At 55.4% G+C, this 12314-nt stretch overlaps 1 protein-coding gene across 3 annotated transcripts in view; it reads right to left on the bottom strand.

Annotated features, from left to right (window-relative positions):
• Positions 1-12314, bottom strand: part of ZBTB7C (zinc finger and BTB domain containing 7C) — a 343127-nt gene that overhangs the window by 107131 nt on the left and 223682 nt on the right. Inside the window, exon 1 of one of the 3 annotated variants that reach the window (XM_045790029.2) lies at positions 580-692. The exons of 1 other annotated variant lie outside the window; for it this stretch is intronic. Coding sequence is in view for 1 of the 2 variants with exons in the window: in XM_045790027.2 (XP_045645983.2) it covers positions 21-163 (143 nt within the window). In the remaining variant the exon portion in view is untranslated. Of the gene's footprint in view, positions 1-20; positions 388-579; positions 693-12314 lie in introns of those variants that run through there. One more of the 3 variants, XM_045790027.2, reaches the window with a different exon arrangement.

Here is a 12314-nt window from a genome sequence, read left to right as displayed (position 1 = left end):
CGCGACTCCCTCCAGCTCACCCAGCGACTTCTGCCAGTCTCCCCTTTAATTTCCGCCCCTGTCCGGACCTCGACTTCGGCCCCGAGTTGTCATGGCTTTTGTTTTCCCCCCAAGTTTTGCATCTGACACTGGGGAAACCCGAGCTTTTTTGGAGGGAAGGCATTTAAACGATCCGTGTCTGTCCGCCACTCCCTTCCGGAGCGGCAGCTCGCACCTCGCTGTCCCCTCCCCGCCACCGAAGGCTGCCCGCGGGGGCGGCGGGGCACGGAGCAAGCCAGGAGAGTTGCCCTACAAAGTTCCAGACTCCCTCCTGCGTTCGCCCCGGAGGGACACGGCCGCGCGCCCCCGCCGTCAGCCCGGGGGTCCCAGCCCCGGTGTCCCCGGCACCCTCGGTCCGGCCCGGCGCGTGTTTGAAATTGCTGCTGTCGCCGCCACTCCCCTCGGGCCGGTTGGAGCGCACGCCCGGTCCCAGGGGGTCCCCGCAGCGCCCGGAAGGTGTCCCTTCCCTACCCCTGTCCGCCGCCCCGCTGCCCCCATCTCGGGCCCCGCTCCCAGCCGCCCGGGCCGCCGCACACCCACCTGGCCGCCCTGGGGGCGCCGCGCTCGTGCCCGGGCCGTGTCCTGAGCGCCGCCAGGGTCCCGGGCTGGGGATCCACGCGGCAGCGCTGCTCAGGGGAGCCTGCCGCAGCCGGCGGGAGGTTGTCATTGATTCGTGCTGGGCGAGTTAAGCCATTCCAGGAGTGGTTTTGCGAGAGCACTCCCACCCCTCCCTCCAACCAAAGTATTTGGCAGGCCGCCCCTGTAGTCCACCTGTACTGCTAAGCGCGGGGCAGCGACCAACTTCACCAGCGGTGCTCTGGGCTTCACTGTATAATACGCAAATCAAGCTCTTTCGTAAACGTAAAACAGAAAAGAAAGCGAGGGTGCGGGAGGATTCCCCCTCCCCCCGGCTCACGGGGCTCCTCGTTTATTTATTTTCCCCTCTAATATTTCACAAAATGCCTTACCACTTATCTCAAATCAGGGCAGCTTTTTATTATTATTGTTGTACTCAGTTCGGCGTGTCTTTTATTTTTAGAGGCAATTTTATTTCCATTTGCCTGAAACCTGAGTCCAATGAAATGACTAGAATTATGTTTTCTTCTCAAAGGGTCTTGAGTGTAACTTCCCCAAATCAAACACTGCACCGCGAGCATTCAAGTGGCAAATAAAAAAGAGGAAAGTGCGGGAAGTAAGCACTGAACTGCACCTCCCTCCACGGGCGTGTCCAGCTGGGCTTGGCCCACCTGGAGTGGGGAGGCCTGAGATGGGGGCACCCACTGCCAGGCCGCCCCCACGGCAAACATGTCATACAGGCTCTCCACTGCTTTGTCTCCATTCGAAGACTGACTCAGAAATGCCATCCAGGGATCCAACAGTCCACATTTGGGGTGGGCCAACCACGATCACAGAGAGGTGTGGCCACAGCACCCTCTCTCAAGCTGTTCCTTAAAGCCACACGCTACACCCTTTTTGAAAACTGCCAGCTGGGGAGGCTCCTGCCCCAGTCCTCCCTCTTTCCCCTGGAAAGGTCCTTCACCTGGGGGGAAATCTTCATTCACCCCTTGGTGTTTAGGCTGGCTCTCCTCGGAAATGGGGGGAGGAGCCAAGGGGAGCTCTTCTAACCTGGTGATCAGTGGCCCCCTGTGCCATGGAGAATCAGCACACAACAAAGGAGACCAATCAGAGTTCTGGCCCTCTGTGGCCTCTGCCACTCTTTCAGGGACAGGCCACTAGCTGTAAAGCACCCCAAAGCCAAAGGTAAATCCCACATGTCCATGAAGGTCAAGAACCCCAGGAATATAGTTCAGACTAAAATACCACCTCCAACAGGTGCCCCCTGCCTTGAAATTCCAGTATTAGTGATTCATTCCTTTGTGGGGTACGCCCTGCAGAACGCCTGTGCCAGGCAGGCAACATTGTTTCAGGAAGGCAGGAAGGGTCTCTCTCTGTGGTTCTAAAACTGTAAATACCCATGGGTGAGGGCAGCAATGAGTTTGTCAGGCCCTCCTTGCTATGGTGGGAGGGTCATGGATGGCAGCATGGGGGGCCAGAGAGTCTCAGAGCCAGGGAAGCGTGGAGTAGGGTGGGGAGGGGGTGCAACATCAGAGAATCAAAGAAGTTCAGAAGGGGAAGCACTTAATCAGGGCAGGTGGACAGTTTCCAAGATTGGATGACTCCATAGCTTTTTATCAAATACCACGTATTCCCGGAACACCCAAGCCAGAGAACGAAAAGTCAAATCCCTTTGTCCACAAAGTCACTAATTAAATATCCAATCATGTGTAACTCCATACTCCACTCCCAGACCCAGTAGGTGAAAGTGCCAGCACCTGACCTGGATGGAATCGGTATCAATCCAGAAGGGCTTCTCGTGCACCCATAAGGGGTTTACCTCAATGGCCTGGGTGGAGGTGGGGTGGGGTGGGTGCAGTGGGGTGCCACCCTCAGAGCCTCATGTCTTGTGGGGAGATAAAGCACAGGGGGTTGGTCAGTGTGGGACAGGGTACTTGCAGCCCTGGGCGGGGTCCGTAAGGAACAGGGTGCCAGCTCTGCAGAGCAGACAAGGAGCCAAGAGCAGTCAGGAAGACAGGGCTGATGGGGTAAGGGCTGCAGGAGGTGGGCCGGGCGGGTCTGGACGTTTGTGCTGCTTTGAGCAGGAGGGCATGTCAGGTGAAGGAGTGAGGCTTGGGGAGGGGGCAGCTGGCCAAGTGGAGAAGGTTCTCCCAGTGAATACAGCATCAGGTTGGGGTCTTTGTGGTGGAACTAGTTCATGGATGCAGCTTCAGGCTGAAAGAGAGAGTACAGGGCAGGGCCTGCTTTGGAGGAAGGGAGGGAGGGAGAACTGGAGCACCTCTCTCAAACCCAGCTGGAGCTGGATGTGGGCAGAGGGGTGGTGGAGGGAGGATGCCAGGAGGGGTGGGGGAGAGCTGCGGTGCCTAGCCCAGCCTGCCCCCAGGCGGCCCCTCCTAGCGGGGCTCCAGCCCCGACCTGAAGGAGTGTCTGAGTAGGCCAGTGGGTGGTGCCAGGGCCAAGGATACTGCAGCCAAGAGCCTGGGGGGAGGGCTGGCCAGTGGCCAGCCCACCGGCTGGGTCCCGCAGTGGACAGTCAATGTCATTCCTCCCTCCTCCCTCCCCCTTAATCACTGTCTGTGTGTGCCCAGTTGGGGCACACCCTTCGGAAGGGCTCTGGGCAAAAAGTGGGGAGCCTCACCCTCCAGCCCCTCCAGCCGTGCCTCCTTGTTCTCAGTCCCTGTGCCAGGTGCCTCCTGGGAACAGGAACATAAAGGAGTCTCGGAGGGCTGGGGTGGGGGAAGGGGACTGGGGAGGCTAGCAAAGCCACCCACAGAAGGGGCTCTGGGCCCACCAGACTCTAGAGCTGTTATTGTGCATTTCCTTTTGGGATGTGGGTCCTTCCTAGGCCCTCTTTGGCCCCCTCCCTCTGGCTCACCCCCCTCTTCCTCACCCCCACCCCTCTTCCTGGGTCAGGTCAGTCAGAGCTCTTGGAAACAGGCTGGCTTACAGACGCCTTGCTTTTCACATCTGCTTCCAAACCCCACAACTCACTCTTGTTCCAGGGAGGATGAAAGCTCCTCCTTCAACCACCCAGCACGGCTCAGAAGGCTAAACAGAAACCCAGTGAGCAAACCCACTACCGTCTTAACTTGAAACTTTCGTGGTGCCTGGTCGTTAGCTGTGATGTAGGCACGCAGATGGCTTCTGAACGAGCGTGCACACATACAGACTGTGTGCACACGTACAGAGAGGTGGATACGAGAAGAACCATACTCTCCAGAAATAGTAGTAGCTAATATCTAATATCTCTTGAGGGTCTACCCCGCCCACTTCATCCCTGCAACCACACCATGAGATAGATCCTCTTATTTCCTCACGTTCTTGATGAGGAAATGGGCTCAGAGAGTCTTACCACTTGTTCAAGGTCACAGGGCTTGATGAATGGTAAAACTGGACATGGACTCTGGTGCCCAAAAGTGGCTTCTGGGGCTCATCTCTGGCTTTTTGTCCAGCTCCTACAGCTGGTTCTCTTAGGAGCAGTTTGCTATGCTGATGTGTGCCTCAGTTTCCCCAACTGCTGAACAGTCAGGCTGAAGACTCCTGCCCAACCAGAAGGCTATTATTAGCCAGGAGGAGGCTGACATGGGGGGGGAGGCAATGTGGATGAAAAGCTCTGGAGCAAGTCTTCCCCAGACAATTTGCACAGCACTGGGCTTGACTATTACTCAGGCCAGAAACTCAGAGCCACCCTTGTGGCCTCCCTCTCCTGCCTGCTCTGCACCCCACCCCTGCCAATCCATCCCTCTGCAAGTTTATCTCCAAAATAGATCTCCAGTCCACTCTCTTCCTGCCACCTCCTCCACCACTGCCCTCGGCTGGGCCACCATCCCTCTCACCCTGACCTCTGCAGGGACCTGCTCACTGGTCCTCCTGCTCCCACTCCTGTCCTGCTCCCTCAGCCCAGTGCCACAGGGCTGCCTGGGTAATCTTCTTAAAATGGACATCTGGTTGTGTCACGGGGCACTTAAAATGCAATCCAAACTGTTCCCCATGGCCCATGAGGCTCAGCAAAATCCCTGTGCCTCTCTCTAAGCTCAGCCCTGCCTCCCGCCCCCATCCGCTGGTAAAGTTCCTTTTCCTTCCTGTTGTGGGACTTTGTACGTGTGGATTCCTTGGCCTGACGCGCTCTCCCTCTATGTCAGGTCTTGCAGAAACATGACCTCCTCAGACAAGCCTTCCTTGACCACCACAGATAAATTAGAAACCTCCCCCACCATCATCTATTTCAGACCCTTGCTCGAAGCACTCAGGCCACCTGCAAACCTTTATTTAACTGCTTACCTACTGGCTTATTTTTTGACTGTTCCTCCCACTAGAATAGAGGCTGCTTGTGGGCAGGGACCCCGGGTGTCCTTTCCACAGCGTGTACCTGGTATGTGGTAGGCCCCTGCCAAATATGTGGGGGACAAAGGTTTGTAGAGAGAACCCCAGATCTGGGAAACAAGTAGAATGCACCTAGTCCTGCCTCTGTCACTGCTGGGCTGTGTGCCGGCGGGGATGTCACCTGCCCTCCCAGATCCTCCGCTTCATCCTCTGGAAGTGGGGACAATGGATGAGACGAGAGGATGACCCAGAGCTTTCCCAGGTCTGGTGCCCTGCAGTTGGGTTGGCCTTTATCCTCCAAGAACTTGCAAGTGCCGATAAATGGACAAGAAGAGAATCCCGGCTGTGCTATACTTTGGATGGCTTCGAGAAGGTTTTGCTTCTGTTGTCCATCCTGCTGACTTGTTTTAGACAAGTCAGTTTGTGAAGACTTTGCATGCTCAGGGCTGTGACTGGCCACCACCCCCACAGTACACCCTGCCACGCAAGCATGGAAACTGGGGCTTGTCCAGAGAAAGCAGTTACTTCGGCGAGAACCAGCACCAAGTCAGGGCTGATCTTATGGAGGGGTTGTTTCCACCCCAGCAGCCCTGTGCCTGCAGCGCACCAGGCCGCGGCCCGACCTCCGATGATGTCGACTTCTGCACGTGCCGTGCTTTACCTTTCTGTGGCTTTCTTAAACCTGTTTCCCTCCTTGGTCTTCACAACAACCCTGGAGAGCAGACCAAGAAGGGATTTTTATTCCCACTTTGTGGATGAGGAAACTGAGACCCAGATCAAAAAAGTAAGTGAGTGGCGGAATGGAGACGTTTGAAATCAAAGAAGAAAAACTCTAGTTTCCTTCCTATATATATATGGACATACATTTCTTTCTCTCTATATAGGGATATACATTTTTAAGAGAATATGAATATATGAATATATATGAAATATATATGAAATATATTTGAAAGAATGTACCTGAAATTCTTCCTGATTAGAGAAAATTCCTGAAACAGTGGGGAGCAGGTCACTCATAATCACACCATACTAGACAGGAGACCATCTGTAGCCTCAGAGTGGGTTAGGGTGCCCCTCCCCCCCTCGCTTTCTCTCCCTAGAGTCAACACAGGTTTCATCTCACACCCCACTTTGTGTTTCTTAAGTGCTCCACAAATGTTTAATTAAATTGTGAGGAAAATTAAGAGAAAACTCAACCCATTCGGCTGGAGCAAGAGGAAGAGGTGGCACTTGGGGCCACACCAGCCTCTGCTTACGTGGCCCTGCGGCTTCCCTGTTGTGAGGACAAGCCAGGCCCTCGCTCTCCTGAGCTCCCTGTTTGTCCTAGTATCACAAGGGACTTTACTGTAATCAGAGGCTCTATCACTTTGATCCGCAGACCAGATTTCACTGAAATGTATTAAAATGCTGATGTGAATACCAATTCATAGCTGTTGAGCATCAAGAACAGAGAAGGAGCCACCCATTGAATCCAAGCTCTGCGTTAACAGCCCTTCCTATGGTCACAAAGGTTACCCAAATCCATTGGTTGTCAAAGCCACACACACATTTCTGCCGCCATGTTTTGGGGGTGGGTAGGGGGGCAGACCCAGTCATCCAGAACCTACTGGCGGTTTGCCAGACTCCTTGACCAAACTCCTTCGCTCCATCAAGCACACAGAGGTGATCCAGAGAAGCAGAGCTCTGCGGCCGGCTAGCCTTTGGCTGCCCCCTCCTGTGGGAGCTGGAAGGTGAGAGTGGGGCCCAGTGGGGCCCACATACTTGGAGCTGCCTCCCACTTCTCAGGTGTGCTCAGAGACCAGCCAGAGCTTGTCCTGACCCCGGGCCCTCGGAGGGGTGGTGCTGGCTGAGCACAGGGTGCCAGAAGTGCTCTCTGGGGAAGTGAGGGGAAAGCACCCCACCTGGCTGGGGCTCAGGGAAGGGCTCACAGTCTGGCTGCCCCTACAGGAGACAGGGTCCCAGCCCACCGCTGCTCACAGCCTGAGGGCCCCAGGGCTGCCAGGGCCTCGCCCTTCTCCAAAGATTGTATTGGGTGACGTGGTCAGGCACCCACAGTAGGAGGAGGGGAAAGTGCCAAGATCTTGGGCTCACCCTGGCCAGGGCTCTGGGTGACTGGGACTGTCGCCTCAGAGCTGGGAGCCTAGGGGAGGAAGAGGGCTCAGCTAGGACCTGGCCAAGGGGCAGCGGTGGAAAAGGGGGGGAATACTACCAGCCAGGGCAGGCAGGTTCCTCCACCGTCCTCCCTCCCTTCCTCCCTCTCTTCCTTCCTTTCCTCCTTTCCTCTTTGCCCTCCTTCTTTCCTTCCTTGTCCCCCTCCTTCCCTTCCTCCCCTCTTCCCTTCCTCTCCCAGGTCTGTGGTGACAGCCTGTCCTGACCCCCCGCTACTCCAGTCTTTGGCTATAAAGCAGTGAACACATCTATATCTCCCCGTCCTCATGGAGCTGACCTTCTAGTAGGGAAAGGCAACGACCAGACGACCATCTGCCAAGAAGTCAGGTGGGCGAGCCCATCACCGTCTCTCAGCAAGGACCTCAGCGGAAGCACTTGGTGGCCTCCAGCAGCCTCCTCCTCTCATTGATCCCTACCCTGAGAGACCAGGACAGCAGGGATTATAGCTCCCATGCACAGCGAGGAGATGGGGGTGCTGGCGGGGGTGACTTGCCCGGCAGCCCCCTGCCTCCTGGCTCAGTGCTCCCGGCGCTCTCCCTGCCCCGCCAGCCCCATCCCCTATAGAGTAGCTATGAAGCAAAACTCTGAACTTCTAGGGATAACTTTTTAAAGGAGGTATTTATACTCAGAAAACTAAAAAAACAAAACACAACTAAGAACTTCAACCTAGACACACAAGTAACTCCCCTGACATGAAGCGACACCCCTAAGACAGGAGGCTGTGGGGCCAGACAGCCTGGGGAGCTGAGCTGAGGGCGGGCTGTGCTTGCCGCAAACGCTGGCCTTGACTCAAGTTCCCTGTGGTGAATGTGGTGAATGACGGCCTGTCCCTACGGGATCCCCTCAAATGTGTGAGGGCCCCATTACCCAACCAGGCCGTTGGTACCCTTTGGGTGTAACAAATACTCGCTAGGGGTCCATGTGTCCCTTCTCCAGTGTCTGCCAGGAGGAGGAAGCGTGATGATGGGGATGGGGAAGATGAGGGCAGGGCTGTGTGTGTGTGCACACAGGCGTGTGTGTGGGTGTGTACGGGGCTGTGGGGGGGTGTACTGTGCAAGGGGACCGGTGAGTGGAAGGGTGGGCTCCAAAGCTGGGTGGCTGACTGTTGATGGGGAAGGGGCGTGCACCAGCAGTATCTCTGTTGGAGGAAGCAGTGAACAGGCCCTGACACCCACCCACAAAGCAGCTGCTCTAACCGGCTCCAGCGTGCTCAGGCAGAGGGTGGCCTCACCCCTAGTGCGGGTCAGCATGCCACTGCCAGGGGCTACTGGCTATGGCCAGGACAGCCCACAGCCCTTGCCCAGGGCCAGACAAACCCGTAACGTAAGGGTGCCCGGGACCTTCTCCTCGAAGCTGGCATTTTCCATGGGTCAAGGTTAGGCTTATAGGGTGGACGGGAGAACAGGGCAGGACTGAATGGCCACTGTGAAGATCAAAACAAGGGCCTGGCCTTCTACAAGGACCTCATCAAAGAAAAGCCTCACTGTTAACCCCCGAGGACAGGAAAATAATCATAATTACAGTAACCGCAAGCATTGTGCTGAGAGCTTTGCATCGTGTTATTTGGTTCAATCCTCAACAACAGACTATGAAGTCAGTACGTGATTATTTCCCTTTCACAGAAGGGCAGCTCAGAGAGTCAGGATTTGAACTCGGGTCACGCTGACCACTCCTAAGACTCACTTTTAATCCTGGGGCACTGCATTACGTCGCTGAGAGGGTTTTGGGGTTTCGAGTGCAGTAGGAGAAACCGGAGTGAGACAGAGGTAAGACCAGGGCTAACGCCTCCGACCAGGCCCTCGACTGAAGCTGCAGGTACCTTTCGGCGCATCTTGAAGGGGACGCTAAATGGCCATCTGCCCAGCACGGTCAGCAGGCTCGCCGGTTCCAGGACAAATCAATTCTGGAGTCTTTGCCAAAGACTTGGAGCTTCGTGGCCGAGGAGGAAAGTTGCCACAGCCCGGGGTGTGTGCTGTGTGGGAGTTCGGGGTGCCGTGGCCGAGGCACGGTGACGCCTCTCACGATGTGGACTTCCGAACCTCCGCTAGAGTCTCTGGGCTGACGGTTACAGTGCAGATTCCCGTGTCCCACCTCAGGCCCCCCCAGTTAGAATCTGAACCCCCAGGCTTCATGTTCAGCCTCCCGGGGGATGCACGCCGATGTGGCAGAAGCAGTGGTGGCTGGGGGCTGGCAACTGGGTGGTGTGGCCTTGCTGAGTCAGCACTGTGACGAGTCACTGTCACCGAGGAAGGTCATGCAGGTGTGTGGCGGGTGGGGGGAGAAGGAGGAGGTTTGCCAGCTGCTGGATTGCATTTGCATTAAGCACGCGCTGCACGTCAACCACGTTTAACAGCTGCACGGAACGCCAAGGAGGGGCCGCACCAGTGGGCAGGCGACCGTCCCTACTCTCGGACACTCGGACTTTTCCATCTTATGGACGATGTGGGCGTGCCCACCCTGGTGCACACCTGCCCCTGCTGCGGGCTTCTGCCTTCCATTGGACTCTCAGGAAAGAAGGATGAGAGGGGTATGAAGACTTTTATGGTTCCTCACAGAATAGTGCTATATTGCATTTTCCAGAACAGTTGCACATTTGGGCTGACACCTGCAATGTTCAAGAGTGTCAAGTTCACCACAGTGCTGCCAGCATCCCCCCACCATCATTTAAAGATAAGGAAACTGAGGCTGCATTGTTGAAGTGACCTGTGACCTGTCCAGAGTTACACAGTCAATGCCAAGACTGGGGCGAGAACCCAGCGGTTTCTCATTCTGGGGGCAGGATGTTTCCCCACGACCAACTTCCTCAGTCTCCAATTGGGCAGGAGGGAAAAATCAAGTCTGGCACGTCATTCTCTGTCCCCCCACTCCTTCCTGCCAGCTCGGGACTTCCGCGGTGCTAGGAGCTCATGTTTCAGTACATGGCAGTGTTTCTGTGCCTGTGAAACTGGGCCTCTCCCCTCTCTGCTCAAGCTCCCCACCCTCCGGGAACTCTCTGAGCCCTCCGAGGAAGCCATCACGTACTTGAGCCATGGGTTAGATGGAGATAAGCAGGTGGGGAAGAAGTGGGACAAAGGCGAGGTGACAGCCCTGGGGAAGGACGAAGGCCAGCCAGACTGGCCAGAGCCGTGGGAGCTCCATGAGGAAGATAAGATGGGAAGGAGTTGGGGCCCAGCATGCCAGACAGAGGCGTCCAAATACGGGGGGCCCTTGAGAGCATGCCCACACTGCCAGGTGCTGCTACTGGGCCATGGGTTGTTTCCATAGGAAAGTTCTTACATTAGCAGGGGTCCTACCAGGGTGTCTAGGGGGTGCGGATGGGCGTTCAGAGAATTCACAGCCCCCAGCTGCTCAGTATGCAAAATTGTGTGAGGATGTGAGCGTGTTCCTTCTTCTGGGAAGATAGCCCAGAGAGCTTAACAGAGTTTCAAAAAAGTTAATGACCCCCATCCAAAAGTAAAAAAAATAAAATAAAATGTAGATGGAAGGAGGAAGTCATTGAGAAACAGAAACGGTTTGTTGTATGAAATATATATATATATATATATATATATATATATATATTTTTTTTTTTTTACCCATGGAAGGAGAGCAGAAATAATTACAGGTGGTCCTTCTCAGATAGGTAGATGAGAGATGAATGGATGGATAGATAGATGAATACAAGGAAGGAAGGAAGGAGGAAGGAAGGATGGAGGAAGGAAGGAGGAAGGAAAGAAGGAAGGAAGGAAGAAGAAGGAGGAAGGAGGGAGGGAGGGAGGGAGGAAGGAAGGAAGGAAGGAAGGAAGGGAAGAAAGAGAGGAAGGAAGGAAGGAAGGAAGGAAGGAAGGAAGGAAGGAGGAAGGAAAGAAGGAAGGAAGGAAGAAGAAGGAGGAAGGAGGGAGGGAGGGAGGGAGGAAGGAAGGAAGGAAGGAAGGAAGGAAGGAAGGAAGGAAGAAGGAAGAAAGAGAGGAAGGAAGGAAGGGGGAAGGAAGGAAGGAAGGAAGGAAGGAAGGAAGGAAGGAAGGAAGAGTGAGGGAGGGAGGAAGGAGGAAGGAAGGAGGGAGGGAGGGAGGGAGGAAGGAGGGAGGGAAGGAGAGAGGAAGGAAGGAAGGAAGGAAGGAAGGAAGGAAGGAAGGAAGGAGGAAGGAAGAAGGAAGGAAGGGGGAAGGAAGGAAGGAAGGAAGGAAGGAAGGAAGGAAGGAAGGAAGGAAGAGGGAGGAAGGAGGAAGGAAGGAGCGAGGGGGGAAGGAAGGAAGGAAGGAAGGAAGGAAGGAAGGAAGGAAGGAAGAAGGAAGGAAGAAGGAAGGAGGAAGGAAGAAGGAAGGAAGGGGGAAGGAAGGAAGGAAGGAAGGAAGGAAGGAAGGAAGGAAGGAAGAGGGAGGAAGGAGGAAGGAAGGAGCGAGGGGGGAAGGAAGGAAGGAAGGAAGGAAGGAAGGAAGGAAGGAAGGAAGGAAGTAGGAGTGAGGGAGGGAGGAAGGAGGGAGGGAGGGAGGAAGGAGGGAGGGAAGGAGCGAGGGGGGAAGGAAGGAAGGAAGGAAGGAAGGAAGGAAGGAAGGAAGGAAGGAAGGAAACAGGCAATGTTTCAGGCAGCACCAAGATGATAAATTATCCGAATCTAGAGCTGCAATTTCAAAAGCCCTACAAAGAGGGCAGTAGCTACCGGCCACAGCTCTGTGAATCCAACCACCCTGAGTCACTCACTCCAAGATACGTTCAGAGGTATGACCCATGTCTTTTCAGAATTTGGCTACAGCCTCCGAGGCCAAAGCTCAGGGTCTCATGACGAGTTATTGTGAAGTGCAAGTGAGGGTGGGGCCATACTCCTTAACTGAAATCAGTGGTCATTTCAGCTCATCCCTTCGCTGGGGTTTTGATCTTGGTTCTGAAAACCCGAGGGCCTCGAAAGCATGAAACACGGTGGGCAGTAAGGATAACCAGCACGGAGGGCAGGGCTGGGGAAGGTGGCGGTGCACATGGTCGCAGCTGTGGCTCAGGGTCACGGCTGGGAAGACCTCAAGGGGAGGACTGTGACAGTCTTGTCAAGTCCAGAGGCCACGCTGGACACAGAACCTGAGAAGTCTTTGGGGGCACAGCACACAGCCCGTGTTCCAAGGAAGCAAGCAGGGTCAGGGCGAGGCATGATGCTGGACGTGTGGGCCTGTCACCTGGCTCCCACCAAGCAGGCACCAATAGGGGTCAGGAGCCTGGCTGACCAGCTAGGAAGTCAG

The sequence above is a fragment of the Ursus americanus genome, chromosome 19 (genome assembly GCF_024610735.1).
Source record: "Ursus americanus isolate L20-20 chromosome 19, mUrsAme1.1.p, whole genome shotgun sequence".
Taxonomy (NCBI): Eukaryota; Metazoa; Chordata; class Mammalia; order Carnivora; family Ursidae; genus Ursus; species Ursus americanus.
This window is presented reverse-complemented; position numbering and strand designations above follow the sequence as displayed.